General features: G+C 37.6%; 1 protein-coding gene across 3 annotated transcripts in view; it reads right to left on the bottom strand.

The window, feature by feature from the left end:
- FIGN (fidgetin, microtubule severing factor) overlaps positions 1–15,442 on the bottom strand; it is a 136,787-nt gene extending 121,345 nt beyond the window's left edge. For 2 of the 3 annotated variants that reach the window (XM_008258675.5, XM_002712229.6), the window contains exons 1-3: positions 14,952–15,442; positions 13,896–13,951; positions 12,960–13,129 (exon numbers count right to left, since the gene is read on the bottom strand). Coding sequence is in view for 1 of the 3 variants with exons in the window: in XM_002712229.6 (XP_002712275.1) it covers positions 12,960–12,984 (25 nt within the window). In the remaining 2 variants the exon portion in view is untranslated. The remainder of the gene's footprint in view (positions 1–12,959; positions 13,130–13,895; positions 13,952–14,951) is intronic. The other variant, XM_008258678.5, reaches the window with a different exon arrangement.
- Between the last annotated feature and the right edge of the window lie 1,991 nt (positions 15,443–17,433).

Below are 17,433 nucleotides of genomic sequence, written 5' to 3'. Positions count from 1 at the left end.
TGCCAAGACAGCATGTAGAACTGTTCAGCTCTAAAGAGTCCAAATAAAAACACTCCTGAGCTTTCAGTAAAGATTACAGACTTTGTTAGTAAAACTGTGTTTATAAAAGAATGACAGCAGAGCCTTTGTCTTTTTCTGGGTTCTTTCATGAAGCAATGTGAACAAGTGCTTATCTCTGGCCCAGCTTTATGTTTTAAAACACAAACATAAGATGCAAAAATCCTGTAAAATAATGTTGACCAACTGATTATAATTTCAACACTTCATCAAACCGAGTTTCCCTTAGAAAATTTTACATTATTTGTTGTAACATTACTGACAGATTTGAAGAAGAAATTGACCCTTCTACGAGCACACAAACTCAATTGGTAAAGCAATTGAACCACTAGAAGAGAGGGTCATTGAGTATAATCCCAGCTAAATTTTTTACTGCCCAGTTTTTAGTACAAAATAAATGAATAGTGTCAGACACTAAACAGAACAGAAAGGTGCCAATTAAAATGTTAACTGAAGACATTCACAGACTACAGAGTCCCTGAAAGTTCCATCAGTTGTAGATCACATCCTGCCACCTCAGCGTGCCATCCTGTTCCCAAAGAAATCTGTTTTGAATACAGGCAGCACATGTATCTCTGCACTACCTACTTAACAAAAATAGGAAGAAATGCTCAGGGAGGTGCTGACTTTCGATGTTCGACCAAAGGCTGAACAATCAACCATTAAGAAATACTACGATGGCAAGAAGTTGATCTGGAAGTCTTCAAGTCTTTTATGATTCTGTGCCCTTAAATCTTTTTTACTGCAAATATAGGAAGAAAAACATTAAAAACAGTTTAAATACCCTCCTATCCAGAGACATGAAAATGGAATAAAGGAATAAACTATAAGCTTCTTTTCAGGTACATAGTTATAAAATTGTTTTTTAGGGTTATAAAGTCTTTTTTCGGTAATTACATAAAGTTAATAAACATTTCAATTTTTAAAAATGAAATATACAATTTTAAGACTTGCTCTTTAAATATTCTAACTTCCTCTTTTATTTTTTAAACTAAGACTAATAAGCCAAGTGACAATCTATTATGCTTTTAGAAGTTCAGTTCACCAAATATTTATTGAACACCTATTATAGATCTTGTACTGTACATACATGTTAGGAAAATTAAAAATAAAAATCAATTATATCTGTCTGTTCTCAACAAATTTGTAACATTGTAAAACCAACAAGAAAATGCCCAGGACTTTACAGTAGGAGAAAGATGATGATAAATGACTGAAAGGAGATATTTTTAAATGCTTAGGAAATATTATGTAGATTTCAAAACAGATCTTATTAGGGTCACTCAGTAAAGACTTCATAGATAATGCAATGTTTTGCCTGGGTACCAAAATCCTAGTATGAGCATTCCAAGAACTAAAAGGAAGGTAAACAAAGATGAGTTGGTGACAAATTGGAGAAAAGAGGTTATTGCTTCTGGTTTGATGAAGATATAAACCTTCAAAAAAAATAGTATTTTTGGCTTGTAATTCCACTGCTTAAGTTAATCTAATTGTCAGTCTATTTAAGTCTCATAAAGAGAAAAAACATGAGCTAACACTCATCAACTCTCAAGATACCAGAATCGCAGACATTCTTCGTTACAAACAATTAGTTAGCATATTTCATAAATGGTTACCATCTTTTCTATAGGGCTCAACGAAGTGATAAATGGTCTTCAAGCTTCCCTCATTGTGCCTTAACACAATTTCTGAAACTTCTTTAAGAGAAGTAGTAATTCTTTTCATCAGCCATAGGCCACAAGCTATGTTACTCGGGCTCGCTGGCCCCATGATGAAGCAGTCAAGGGTAACAGAGAACTCTAGGCAATCTTGATGGTCATTGGATTAACCTTCCTTTAATAAAAAGTAACCTGAGGCTCAGAGAGCCTCAGGACTGTGAGCTTCTGCTGTCACTTTTCTTAGTGTACTTGCCAGCATGGTGGCCATGTTCCTAAGAGTCTACAGATAGGTTACTGAATTCCAGCATGGTGCACTACCTCTGGTACATGTTAGTAACATGCTTAGTTCTGAAAAAAAAAATACCCTTATTTTTATGACTTCCAACCAGGAATAATAATTTTTTTAAAGGTGAAAAGTTTAAGAGATCACGAAGTACATAAACTTTTGTTCAGCGAAGTGACTCTCAATCCTAACTGTAAATTAGAATCACCTGGGAAGCTGGAAAAAAATAGATCATCTCCTAAAATTTCCTTTGGTTGGCCTGGGGTAGGGTTTAGGCAAAAGTTTTTCACTGGTGTTTGTGTGGGGTTTCGTTGCTTGCTTGACTTTTGATCCAAAAGGCAATGCAGATAGAAAATTTGGTCAAATTTGGCTAAAATAAATAAACTCATACATCCATCCAATTCAATGATTCAAACTATTCATTGACAATAAATATTACGTTTTCCAAAAGAAACCTTAAAAAAAAACATATTCCTCCTCATCAGGGGATTTTCTCCTGACTTTACTTGGGGCTCAAGCAACCTGATTATGTTGGGGGAACAAAACATAGTTTAAGAGTAACATAAGTCATGTTTAAAAGCAAATGTGTTTTATGCTTTTTCAAATTATGGGTAGTTAAAAGAGGTTAGCTCTCTTCATTTGTGTGATTATAAATTCCATTATTCAGGATTTGATATAGAAGTTGCCATTTTTAAAAGGGAGAATATAATTTGCTTAGATTGCAATGCTGCATACTATTCCTAGTAAGTGACCATTTTTATGGGAGGAGTGTTCTGCCTAGAGGTTAAGACACCAGCTGGGACAGCCAGCTGCATGCCATATCAGAATGCCTTGGTTTCAGTCTCAGCTTTGCTCCTCACTAGAGTTTCCTGCTAATGAAGACCCTGAGAAGCAGAAGTTGATAGCTCTGGCAGTTAGGTCCATGCCTCTCACATGGGAGACCTGGATTCAGTTCTTGGCTCCTGGCTTTAGCCTGCCCCAACTCCAGCAGTAGAAGAGCATTTAGGTATCTCTCTCTCCCTCTCTCTTTCTCTCCATATCAAGTAAAAAAAAATAAATGAAAAATTTAAATCACACAAAAATGGTTAAATAATCAGTTTTCAAACATAATTACATTAGGATTTAATAAACAAGACTGCCAATAACCTTATTAGCAACAGCCACATAAAATTATTTCTTACCTTTACCTTTGACTCAACAATTTTCCCTACTTTTTTTCCTTTTGGCTATTCCCTTTTCCTACAAGTTGTCTTTCATCAAGAAGGGCAGTATGTCCATGACAATAAATGTTAATATCCTCTTAATTAATTCAAATGATCTCTTCATAATCTAAATGTAACTTGGTGGCTAAAGGAAAATTTAGTTTTCCAGAAGGTGATGAAATAACTAGCCTTGCAAATAAATAATCAAAACAACAATAACAACAACAACAAAGCATGCCACTGAAAACAGTCTACAGGTAGGTAGCTAAGACCAGAGTCCAGCAGGAAGAGGGTGGCTGAGACAGCAAGGTTCTTGATGAGGATGAAAGTAGCAAAATGGACAGAAAACTTTAAGCAAAGGACACCTGCAGAATTGGCTGTTAGAAAATATAGACAAATAAAAAACAGTATGTAGATATACATTGGAATTACAATGATACATCGACAATACCTCTCAGATGATAGTTTAGTGTTAGTGGCATTTTTGGTGTATGGTAAATGTCAAGGAACTATCATTACATTGTGATAAAATTGTGGATTTTTACCCATCATTATAAACAAACCTATACCACATAATCCTCCCTAGTGTTTCTAAAAATGAATAGTCCAAAATAGTTTACTGTAACATTATTCTACTTTGATAGTAAAATAAAATAAAACAAGACAAAAAGCAAACAACAAACCAAGTAAGCACCGATGCACTGTGTACACTCATGAAGGAACTTTTTCAAAAACAAAAGATAATGGAGAGTTTTCAAAGATATAATTTTTCCTAACATAGTAACATTAACATATTATTGATAGAGATTTCACATCCATGCTTAAAAGAAGTTCCAAAAGGATTTCCACATATGTAAATTTTTCTAAAAAGACACCTTAGCTCAGACCAAGCATCTATTTCTGAGTAAGATTCTCTACTATCTTCACATCCATGAGTAAACTCACATCAATGATTGGTTGACTTAGACTCTCTGGATACCCATATAAAACACCTAATTCCAAGTAGGAAACACTTAACATATTCATGTTACATTTAAAATTCTCCTGGCAAAAGAACAAGCACTATGCACATAGACATGTAAGATTCCAAGGCTGCTAATATTTTTTTTCCCTTCCAGTTTGCAAGGCATGGATTCAGGCCCTTTGGTGTCCCCATGTCTACATTTCGATCACATCATTATTCCCCCTAAACATGGTGCTTAATCTTCTGAGCAATGCAAATGAAAATTTCTCTTTAAAAGAGAACTTTGCACTAAGACAACTGGCATAGGATACCGTAGTAGGGGTAGGCGTAAGACTTTTTTTAGGTTTGGCCTAAAATTGACTCCAGATTTGTGAGTTAACCAACAGAGAGTCAGTTTCAATATAGATAATGCCTGAAAAAGTAAAAATGCTTATTATTTTTAACAAGTTACATATTGGGTATTATTCCTTAAAAATGACTCATAAAATATCTTTTAAAGTACTTAAAGTCATGAATATGTTTTACTCTTTTTTTTAACCTTTACGTGAATGTAATTTTTCATTTTCCAGGAAAGGATACATTTTCTAACTAACCCTGTTAACCTAATTACTCATAAAGAAATACCAAAAGCGTCCCTGACATCAATACCTTCACAAAGAAATGTATCTGAGCACATGCACAAGACCATATTCCATTTAGATCATCAAAACCATAAGTTTTATTTAAAATAGTCCCTTAGATCCATGTAGTTTCTAACAGTAAAATTTATCAAAATCACTGGAAGTTTGCAAACTCTTAGAATGCCCTATCAATACGCTCATTTCCTCATCCATACACTTAAACTCAAAAGTATTAGATGTTAAGCATAAAAGAATAGTATTCTGTTTACTTAATAGTATTTGTTTGATCTTAAAATGGGGATTGTAATGAAAATGCCTTCAGTACTAAAGTAACCTTTTTATCCCACTCAGAATAATTATCTTGTAAGATTAAAATCAGTGAATCATACCTAATTAAGATTTATAATTTAGCATCATTGAGGTATATGATCTAAGAAAAAGAGTTCATAGTCTTAACTTCAATTTGAAGTGGAAAGGGAAAAGAAGTAAATAGAGAGGAAACAGACAGTTGTTGTTGGCATAACAACGCATGATATTGCCACATATTTATCCAGATTCCTTGTTTAATCATTTTGAAAGCCAAATATTTCATATTAAGATACAACATACTGAAATTCATAGGAGTGAAGTAGGAAAAGAAAGGCTCCCTCTGCGATTCTACTACAGAACTGGTGAACAGAACTTAGAACATTTAAAACATGGATTGTGACAGCCTATTAAAATAGTTCAAGTTTTCACTGACGTTAATTCAAAAGATTCCTAAACTGTGGGGTGAGTTTTTGATTAAGCAGGACACTTTTCTAATAGTTATTCCCAGCTTCCTTTCATGAGAGTACATACCAGCTTAGAGAGCAACATCTTGTTATTACACAGGGCAAAGATTTTTCTTCTTAGAAGGTCTTACATAGAATATTCCTTGCCACAAAGTCTAACAAAGCATTCAAAATAAGTTCAATTTTTTCTTTCTCAAAATCCCTCCAAAGCCCCCCACCCTCACCTCAGTCTTGGATTACATAAAAGAATAGTTACTTTTCCCAGGCTCTTTGATACTTCTCTTCCTACCAGAGACATCTGATGTGAGAAATACCTTTTGAAAATAAATGGTGCAGCTTCAAGTGCACTAAGACCCACACCTGCTGGACATTCCATCATACTTCAGTTTTAACTTGAAAAAGCTGCTTGACATCAGACTTAATCTTAGGTATCTCAGTATGAAGCTTGATCTGGCTGAGAAGTACCTTGGGAAGCAACAACATAAATGTTCCTAACACCAATCAGGACAGAACGCTCAAGCCACATGGCAGAAGGAGCCACCGGTAGGGGCTGCAGGACCCAGGGAGAGGGAAGTTGTGCCATTTACAAAGGGAATCCAAATTCACAATTTGAATAATGCACTGCAAAGTTAGTGTGACTGCATGCCAGAGTTACTTTTCATCTGTGACACAGCTGTCACCACATGTTTACAGTGCTACCATGCCACTTAATAACATCAATACTGATACTCTTATACTATCACTATCCCTCTTCCTTGATTGGCACTCAATGAGTTGTGCTTTTATTTTGTTCAGTGGTCAGGACTCTATTTTTAGATAACTTGGGATTTTTGTATTAAAAATACTTATCTTACTTGTGTCTCAACCGTAGGAGGGGGCAGCAGTGATACACAACAGAAAACTTCCCAGGCTATCATCAGAAATCTCCCGAAAATACTCCCACGATTCTGTGCATGGGGGAGAAGTCATTAAATGCACGTCTGTTAGCAAAAACTAAAACCCAAAAAGTTCCTTTTAATAATATTTGAGTAGAAATCCATGCAACATATCACAGATATATCAGACACAGGGCTACCTGAGATAAAAGCATATAATTCAAGTACCAATCCATGGACAGGAAGAGTGAAAGATATCTACTGGTATATTTTTCCAATAATTCTTCTACTTCAACTCCCACTAATATATCTTAGCCAGAGACATATGGAATGACAGTGGAATAGTCTCCAAGTAAAAAAATCTAGTGACTTCCACAAAACTGGCCCTAGGTAAATTTGTAGTAAGTGAAGGCAGGTATGACTTCACTGCTCGGAGACCTGTGCAGGCACACGGGATCCTTTACACAGAAGGGACCTGCACTTGGCTTAACACTCCGCTTTTACTGTCTTGAAATTATTAATGACTTCTGAACAAGATGCCTCATATTTAAATTTTGCTCTGGACCCCAGAAATTATGTGGCTGGTCCTTGTTGAAGGTAACACTGTTTATCAATGGTACAATAAGTTAAAAAGAAAAAAAAAGTGAGTTTAAAAAAATATATAGGAACCCATGTCTTCACATTGCGTTACTTTTTAAATTTTGTTTCAATGTAAATGTTTCCATGAGTAATATTTCCTCATGAACCAATACAGGAAAGCAGTGGTCACCCATTCTCAGCTGTTCATATGTGTATGACATTTAATTGTCACTTGTTTAAAATGCATCCAAGTGACATAAGGCAAACACTGGTCAAGTCAGAGGGGAAAAAAAGGGTTTTCTTTTTGGTGGGTGGAGTAAAATATAGCTTCTGTTCCCTCAGCAGTAACCTACCATCAAGTAGATGAGAAATTATATTAATTGTCAGCTGAAACCAAAATTCATGGGAAAGAAACTGAGGAAAGGAATTTTTGACATTAAGATATTAGGGAAAAATATATTTTATAGGTATTTTACATTTTTGTATTTTGCAAAAAACGTTTTGTAAATCTCATATCATTGTAAAAATGATTCTCTGAGAAGTGAACAAAATTTTAATAAGAAGCAAATTTTTCAAGCACATAAAACAACACTTCTTTAAAAAGATTTCCCAACATACACACAAATGAAATATTTAAGCTGGATTTCAGGGCAAAAAAAAAAAGTTTTAACCTTGGGCTTTCATATAATAAATCATGCATTCTACTTTCAAGATGTATCAGTTTCAAAAATGATTGGAAGCAGTGATACTATAAATGCTCTGTGAAAGTCATAGTAGCAAAAATATGAGCAAACACATCCATTTATAAATACATTTAACATAAATACATCTGAATTGAAATTCTCCTGTGGATTTACTGCTTCTGATAGACCCTGAGACAACAGCCTACCATATGCAATGTTAGGCAAAGTGTCAATATTCAAATAACCAGACAAGAAGCAGACTTGTTGCATAAACTATGTAAATATTATTAACAGATAGTGCCTCATGATAGCACGTGTTTTGATGGCTCCTGATCACCTATCTTTCCTGCGCCTTCAGTCTCTTAGCTGAGGCTATCCTGTCAACAGGTACCTTACGGATGTGCAATACTAACACAGCGCATCTGAGAGGCACCTGTGTGCTGCCGGGAGAAAACGGAACAAACCCACCTGCTTTTCAGGGTCTTCAAACTTACCAGCCCAGTTTATCTTGACTGTATTCTTGCCTGCTCCTTATTTCTACTAACTGTGCACATCTTTTAGTAAATAAACATCCCTCAGCTAAAACTGCCAATTAAATGATACTATCAAGAATATCAAAAGGATCAGTAATCAGCAACAATGCTGACTCAGCTATGCTTGAAATTCTGCCAAAAGTTAAATGAAAAAGTGAATGATAAAAACTCGAGTTTAAAAGAAAGAAATATAATGAGAAACTCCAACCAGGAAAAGTATTTGCTACACAGGCCACTTTTTTTGTAATCTCTAGAAAAATAACTTTCATTTTTAATAAACAAAAATTCAGGTAAAATCCGTGTGTGTGTGTGTGTGTGTGCGTTCAATGATGGGGAAATAATTTTTCAACTTGCAGTCTTCCAAGTGGTACCCAAACATAATTTCTGACTTCAATTATTTTAATAAAACATGAACTTCTATACTTCAATAGCAGAAAATTATATTAAGTTTTTTAAATCTAGAGAAGAAATAATCATTTTCTGGACCATTTGTTTATTCTGGTTTATCAGTGACTCAAGAAAAAAAGCAGATATGCTAATTAATCAAGTTTTATCGATCAGTACCATAGTCAATATTTCAGAAATGTCTGGAGAACATTTTCTCTCAATCAAAAATTTATAAATCAATGTACATTTCTGGTAATTAAATGTATTAGCTCTACAACCATGAACGTGGTACTTTATAAAAGAAGTATTTGAAATGTGTATTCAGAACATATTGGTCAAAGATAAAACAGTAAAGATTTCTGTCAAATCAAGGCTCTAAGAACAAACTAGAAAGTTCAGAACATGAAAGCCTTCATTTGTTTCAGATACACCTACTAATTCTGTAGATTTTTGATCATTGAAACTGATTACTTAATTAGGCAATCATTCAGGGCATCCAAATACAGACAGAAACAGGGAAGCATCAGCATGGCCATCTTCATCTTGAGGGGGAAATTCTGAAAAATGTTGCAGATGCTCAAACTTTCTGTATCTGTCCCTATGCGTAAGCTAAGCAAGACACTAAATTCTAAAAGGCGACAACCCAAATTTCAGGGAAGAAAATAATCTACCTATGATTAAATCACTCCTTTAGCTTTTCATGCGGCTTAAATTTTAAACTATCTTAGAAATACCAAGTAATAATGCAGATTGCCTCTATGGATTCTTGGAAATGCTGCTTCCTTTCTCTTCTCTGGCTTCATCCTCTTTTATTATCTAAAAGTAACTAATGAAATTTCTGCTCTCTTGTATGTCTACCAGAAGTACCTGTCTACAAAAAGGTTTTCAAACTTCTTGCCTAAGATGAACCAAAACAACAAGAACAGAAAAGATTTTCTATTAGGGAGAGAAAACAGGCATTACTTGAAACTCAGCTGCAGGAGACTTAACCCTAACTAGAGAAAAATAAACCCTACATTTTCACTCAGAAGATATCTGAAACAATGTTAAGAATCTCACTGATTCGGTACAGTCAGAAGGAAAGATGTTCCTTTAAAAAAAAAAAAAAGACATTTCTAGACATAATTCAAAAAAGACCCCATAAACTGTCTTTTTAAGAGAGAAGAAAAGCAAGTCAACTCACAAATACAGCTTCCAAACAGAAGTGTTACCCTCTTCCAGGAAAACAACAATGAGATTTTATTACCCTGCTATGATTCTTTCATTTCAGACATGATTAATTAGCAAGAATTACACTTCTCACAACTCCCACCACACTCTTCTCTGCTTATTTGGTGACAGACTCACATGAAATAACAAGTAGCCACCACCGGTAGAGAAGTATCCAAAAACTCTGTTTCAGAGGAGGAGCACTTATTTCCTATCTTTGCCTCCAAACTGAAGCAGGCTGCTTTTAACTGCTGTCACAAAATGCTGTGTGGTTCTCTTTTTTTAAAAAAAAAATCTTGGTCATTTTCTCAACAATGCCCTTCAAATTTTGAATAATGCATACAACACATTCAGTATTCAAGAATACATGACATGTTTAATCTGATACCTCTATTTTTAAACTGAAATTCCAAAGGACTCCTGGGTCCAAGTGGTTTATATTGATAACCATTCACATGCACAATTAATAAACAATAGAAGATGATGCGTGCAAGGCTGTTTGGGGACATGGCTTTTAGAAGAAAAATGTTTCTTTCCCAAATAAAAGCTAATTTGTCACTAATATAATGAAGAGAGGAAACAGGAATGAAGGAGTCAAAAGGAGGAAGAAAGGAAGAGAATGACTCTAAAATTTGAAAGAGGGAAAAACTCTGACTGCACTTGTGTTCTTCCAAAATACTCTTTCAAAATAATTTTCCTTTTGAACAATCAATTTTCTAAATGTCCATGTGAACCTAGAAGTCAGCCATACCAGAATATATCAGAAACATCTACTTCAACAATTATCAATTTATAAAGACTGCAATATATCCACTTTAGTCTTTCAACTGTTATACCCAGAAAACTTCACATATAGTATAACACTAATAAATAGATCTTGTTGGTTCCAGGAAGCCTTTAAAAAAAAAAAAATCTATCCTGGTCAAAATATCTTTGCTTTTTTTTTTTTTCTGTTGTATTAAATTTAGGATCAAAAACATCAAAGCAGCTTCCACCTCGGACCTAACTTTTAGAGGATCAATGTGACAAGGCAGTCCCTGATAGATGTTTCTCTTGATAAACGACTTGTTCAAAAGAGACATTGTAGCTTTCATTTCCTGACCACAACACACTTTTAATTTGCAACAGCAGAGCTGCCAGAGTGTGAGCACTTGTCCACTTTCTAGCCTTTTAGGTTGGGATCTCTGCTTCCTTTAGACCACACATTTGAGACAAACAAAACCTAAAAATAATCAGAGTAACAGAATCAGACAACAGGAGCCACTAAAGCTACACTGAACACAGGCTCTACTTTGTGTATATGCATATCCACTCTGCCCCTAAAACCCAAAATCTAGTGCATGATAACAGGCTTCTAAGTGAACATCCTTTGCACATCGGGCATTTAAACACACAGGGAAATAAATTATGTGACTGTTATTTAATAGTAAGCAGGGACTTGGAGGGAGCAATTTACACACTTCAATCTGCTATTAAATGTCATGAATTATATGATTGCCTATGCTATCATGTTTTTTACATATTATTGCAATGATTATTATTACTACTACCCAGAAATCACATCTAAGTATCAGTGCCGTGAACAGTCAAACCATGCAATTTCTGCTCTCAGCACATTGTCCGAGCTCCGATTTAAAATTTATAAATGTAATATCCTCCTCATCACAGGCAGCAGCCCAATCTGCTCTGAATATATATTACAGCTTTAACATCACAGAGGGAAATCGCCCATCTGGCAATCCCATTCGCTCCAACAGCTCCGGGGGAAAAAAAGCTGTGCTCTCTCCTCCTTAAAACATTTCTCAGGGCAAATTATGTGCATCTAAAATAAACAGTCTTCTTATTGATCGCTTCAAAGTCAACAAGTTCCAAATGCAAAATTCAATCAAATCCTTCCTATCCTATCGTGAAAGAGTGGTGTGTGTTCAGCTCTACTGTAGTCACCAGAGCCCAACCAGAAGTGTGTGTCGCGCAACGGGTCCTCAAGTCCCTTTCCCCGCATTCACATTTGTGTTATGAGAAAGCAAGGACCAGGGCCACAATCCAGACAGCTTACTGGCAGTTTTGCCCCCTGGTATTTCTTTCTTTCATATTCTCTCCTCCATCCTTTCTCCCTTTTCAGGAAGAATTCAGGATTATGGCAAAAGCAACAAACCAACAACAACAACAAAAAAACCACAACAGTTGAAAGTGAACATAGCTTTTGGTTATGCAAAATACTTTAACATCTTTCTGTTGTTGTTCCCTCTTAGTCTTAATTGAATATCACCAAGTGTGCACATGGCACGGCCACAAGAGCTATTGAAAACCCCCTCTCACTCTATTTAACTGACCTTTTTTTTTTTTTTTTGTAAAGAAAGAGGAAAGAGCGATTTCAAATGAAGTCAATTTCAGTGCCTGATTATTTAATTCTGTCACAGGTTAAAAGTAAAAAGCGCTGACAAGCAGACAAGTGAATGGCAAGGGAAAAAAAAAAAAAAAACAGCCACGGTTCCTTAAAAGGCATTAAGGACTTTGAGCAATCAAAAAATATATTTTATTCTCATGTAAGATACCCCTTCACTCATTCATCGCACCCCAAGAAAAGCCACACTCGGAAAAACAGATTACTCCACAAAGTGCAATCACTGAGAGAACACATGATCAGCCTGCATTAATATATTGAGAAAAATAAACCAAGAAAATTCTCATCCAGTCTTGTGTGTGTACATATATACTTTGATTAGTTAGCAATCTCCCCCCACACACACGCCCGCCCTCTTTACCCAGCCCCCCTCCCCTCAAAAAAGCCCTTGGAGTTTAACTAATTTACATACCATTTGACTTCAGTAGTTATATAGTGCATCGCTAGTAACATGCAACTTTGGGATTACAGCTAAAACTGATAAAAGTAGACTCAAGCAATATATTAATCAAAACTGAAATATATAAACAAATGATAGCAAAAGCAAAAAAAGCAAGGTGACAGATTAAAATAAACATACATATATATTTAAAGGAATAATACATTTATATATATATATATATATATCATTAGCCTCTGCTTCCCAAGCAGAGTCTTCTCTGGTTTTATCATGCTATTTAATTTGTCTTTCCTATTTAGATGCAAAGGAAGTAAATTCCAAAACTGACATACCATAAACACTGGTGCTACTGATCATTTCTTGCTGGCAGCACAAAAAGCTGAATTGGATTTCTCACAAGCAGGAATTCCAAAGGTTGCTTTTCATTAAAGCCACTTTTCCTCTCAGCTATCAAATGTCACTGCCTTGAAACGTGGGCCCTTTCGTCAGGTATTCATTTAACCTACATGCATATAATTAAGGGGGAAAGCAACATCAACAAAAAGGGGATCTCAGATCACAGGAGAAGAAAGAAAGGAAAAAAAGCACAGGACCAGGAATGCAAGTCCATGTCAATTTCACTCACTCCCATTGAAACTAACAAGAGCTCCGGGGAGGACTGTAATAGGATCAGTGGATTGTATATACCATTAAATTATACATCTTTCTCTCCCGTTCCTTGCCAACAATACGCCCACCACGCTGTACCCCTCTAAGATGATGTGCTTACATTTTTCTGCAACCGATCCCCTGACATTTTTCTCGTTCCCCCAGCCCCAGGATTGTAATTTAACCTCAACTTTTTGTGTGTGTGCAAGATTCTTATTTACACTTCTTATTTACTTAGAAGTTAGTTCCCGAAGAAAGTCTAGCCCCACCCTACGGCTCCGCTTTTTTTTTTTTAATTTCTGAAGTCAAAAGATAGTGATAAGTAAGCCCACTAGAGCGACACGCGAGGTTCTTGCAATCGCGAACTCTTAATCCCACACTACAGTTAACAACGATTAAGCAGCAAAAATATGCATTATAATGTTTCGGGGCTACTTTGTACCGAGAAATTAGACAGCAGGTTGGCTTACAGAACAGGAACGATTGCAAATTAAATTTAATGTTTACGGCACAACTCGAAGATCTCTTTTTTATTACGGTCTTGGACCTATCTATATTCTTTAAAAATAAAACAAAAACAAATTTAAACAGATGGTAGCAAACTACGAAGCTCTTCTTACCTGAACGCGCGGAGCGAGAACCCGTAGGTTAGCGTAGCATCGATCCGATGTGTTTGCTGATGAATGGAAGCGAGGGTTAAGTGAAGGTGCCTATGATTTGAAATCATTCCAAGTTTTTGAAGGGAAGACGGACTGCAGCCTCTGCCATGTTGGAATTTCAAACCCAAAACAGCTGCTTGGAAGGAGCCAGCATGCCAGAGGCTGGGCGCAGGCGCAGAGCGCCGCCGAGCCAAATTCAAATCACTTTCACACTAAGAGCCAAAGATCAGTTTTCAAAGGAGAGAGGGAGAAAGAGACGGAGGCTGCCGCGAGGGAGAGAGGACGGGAGGCAGTGGCGAGAGGCGGGCAGTGGCGAGAGACGGGCAGCGGGAGGACCGGGAGGGAGAGGGAGAGGCGCACGGAGCCCGCGGAGCTGGAGGGGGAGAAAGGGAGGCGGGAGGCGAGCGGGCGAGCGAGCTCGAGACGCGCCAGAGATTCATGGGCAGGGAGGGCTCAATGGCCGCGCCGCGCCGGCCGGCCGGCCGCTCGGGTCATGTTACACGGCCGGGGCCGCGGCGGCCGCCCAGCCTCGCCGACGCGCTCCCGCGGCCCGGAGGGGGCCCCGAGGTCATGATTACGCGCGCGGGGACCCGAGGCTCGCCCTGCCCCGCGCGCTCGGGCGGCCCAGCCCCAGGAGAGGGGCGCGACGCCTCAGGGGGGAAGGGGCTTCGCTTTCCCACGCGTGGCCAGCCAGCCTTGCAGGGCTCCGGACCAGGGCTGCGGCGCTCCGGGCCTCTCGACAGCTGCGGCCCGTCCACTTCTCCCCACCCCTCTCCACGACTCCGCGAGCCGGACAAGCTTCTGGCCCTGAGAGTCGGAACCTCACCCGCACCCTCCCCCTGGGCTCCCCTCGCCCCGGCCCCGGCCGGAAAATGACTTTATCCGCGAAGAAGAGGCAACTTCGGGGGAGACATCCGCATTCACCCAGCTCCCCTCCCCCGCCTCGCCGGGAATAAATAAAATCCTAAGTGTCTAGGTGTGCGGTCCCCTCTCGCGCTCCCGGGCTCCCCTCCCTACCTCCCCCAGGCGGCTCGGGCAGGGGAGAGCAGCGCCCGTGGGGCCCCGGCGCGGGCTGCTGCGCGCGGGCACAGACGCTGGGCTTCTGCTTTCCCAACCCCCCTCTACGGAGCGATCCGGGACCCAGGAGTGGGAAGAGAGTAGGGGCTTTGTAGTGCTGGGAGCTCAGGAAGAATGAAATGTGCAGTTGAGTGTGTTGCTCGCATCCCAGGGAGCAGTGCAGTGCTGATTGTCTGGTGCTGAGATCGCCTTTTGTTCGGAACATAAGGTTTAAGAAACACACACACGTTTTCTGGGGTCTCTTGTTAGATGTAAATGCGCTGCATCCAGACGCTTACTATGCAGCGTAAGCTCAGTTGGTTTACTAATCACCCCGCCCCACCCCCAAACAATCAGGATCGTTTCAATGGGAACCTCATTCAGACTTCTAGGCTGAGAGTATTGCCTTCAACCTATTTCATTCTAGACTAGCCAACCATCCAACTGAGATAATAAAGCAAACAATAACATTTGATCATGATGTCTACGAGATAATGTGCCCGGCAAAGTTCTTGAGGAATTGTAATGAGAAAGACAGTGAGTTGGGCTAATCATTTCTCTTCGTTTTCATTAAATGTGACTTTAATAGATAAATGGTGAGTTTATACTTTGGCCTGGTGGACATCCAGTCGGCTGGGTTTCAACTAAGCTAAGAACGAAAGGGGCAAATTATATATTCGTCCACGAGCCCATCAAGCTGAAAATGTTACCTTTGAAGGTTGCGCAGGAAAATGTACTTGTTTAGGACTGGCCCTCCTCAGAACAGTGTTCGCTTTCCCCAGCTTTGCTGCTGTGGATTTAATAGACTAAATTGCAGCTCTCCGGATGCTGAAAGGCAGGTCTTAAAAAATACCAAATATATACTTTGAAATTAATTTCATTCTCCTTTTATGATTTTTCCAACTAGTGAATGGAAGCATTTAAGTAACACAATGAAAAAGGAAAATTATTTTAGTTACATCTAGGCGGATAACAGAATTTAGAAGACAAAAAAAAGTGATTCAAGATCTTAACAAATATTTCTAAAGCATGAGATTTCTATTTGGAATGGATTTGACCTTTCTGCACATTAAAAAAAAAAAAAAAACCTAGGCTTCAAAATAAAACAGAAGAACTTTATTCTGTTGTAACAGAGAACACTGGAACCCCTTTAGTTATATTTTACAAGATAGCTTTGAAAATGATATTATGGAAAATTGTTCATTGGATTTCACCACAAAGAAATAAATGTAGGGAAATATCTGTGGGTCACTGTTGGGTTGAGTACAGATGAATTTAAAAAAGAACTGTGAAGAACTCATGATTTCAGTTATTGCCCATTTGGGGAATGGCAACCAGAAGTTTTCTGGACACATGGCAGATGCTCTGTGTGATTCAGGCGAAACTGCTCTTTGTTAAAAAAAAGTTCAGAACTCATCAACCTTTAACACGAAATTCCTAGTATTGAATTTATAGTTTCCTTTGCAAATCAAGCTTTTAAGTAAGATATAGAAAGAATAACTTCTGAGTACAAAAACAATGTATTTTGATGATAGACTTAAAGCAACTTACTTGCAGTATCAGAAACATAACCCCTACTCTTTAAAAAGGGGGGAGAAAATGGTGTGTTTAGCAAGAGTTTATTACCAGATCATAATGAATACCTCCACACATGTGTGAAATAAGCATTATAAAATCCATCATTCAACATACAAGTGAATACAATTCATCTTGGAAACAAAAAATGGTAAACTATTTGAAAGAGTACTGCACATATTTACACAGTTTCAAAATGACATACTACTCCAGGGGAAAAACCTTACATGATAGAATATATATGATGCAATTTGCGTGACTAATAAGAGCCACATCAAAGTGGACTTTGTCATTACACTACTTCCAATATTCCTTTTTCTTTTAGGTGTGAGCAGAAGCTGCTGTTTTTCCAGTTACTTGAAGCAAAGGAAAATAGACTTTGTGTTTTACACAATGTATTGTTTTGTTTCCAGTGTTCACAGTTTGTTGTGATGAAACTGTTTCTGATGATATGGTGTGATTAAACAGTCACCATCTTTTACCTACATTCATCTTTAAAACTTTTACTCCAAAGAATGTTTCTGACATCCAGCTCTATTGTCTGCACATATTTTATGGAACTTTTCTTGTGACAACATGAGAATTAGAAAATGACCATTTAAAGGGAGTTGATTCAGGGAAAAACTGACTGAACTTATTTTTTTTCCCATTGCATTACCCAATTGCCTAATTTTCTGTCATTGGTTTCCTTTTTTTTTTTACAGACATTAAAATATAATAAATTTTATAATGACAAACATCAATTTCTAATACATAATATATTCTCACTTGGACTTCTCAAGAAAATTCAAAGAAAAATAAGCATAACTATTATTTTCCTTCAGGACTCCCTGTGTGTGTGTGTGTGTGTGTGTGTTCTCAAACTAAT

The sequence above is a fragment of the Oryctolagus cuniculus genome, chromosome 3 (genome assembly GCF_051225735.1).
Source record: "Oryctolagus cuniculus isolate XC-2025 breed Fujian yellow rabbit chromosome 3, ASM5122573v1, whole genome shotgun sequence".
NCBI classification, from domain to species: Eukaryota; Metazoa; Chordata; class Mammalia; order Lagomorpha; family Leporidae; genus Oryctolagus; species Oryctolagus cuniculus.
Note: the sequence above shows the minus strand (reverse complement) of the source record. Positions and strands in the feature narration are given on the sequence as shown.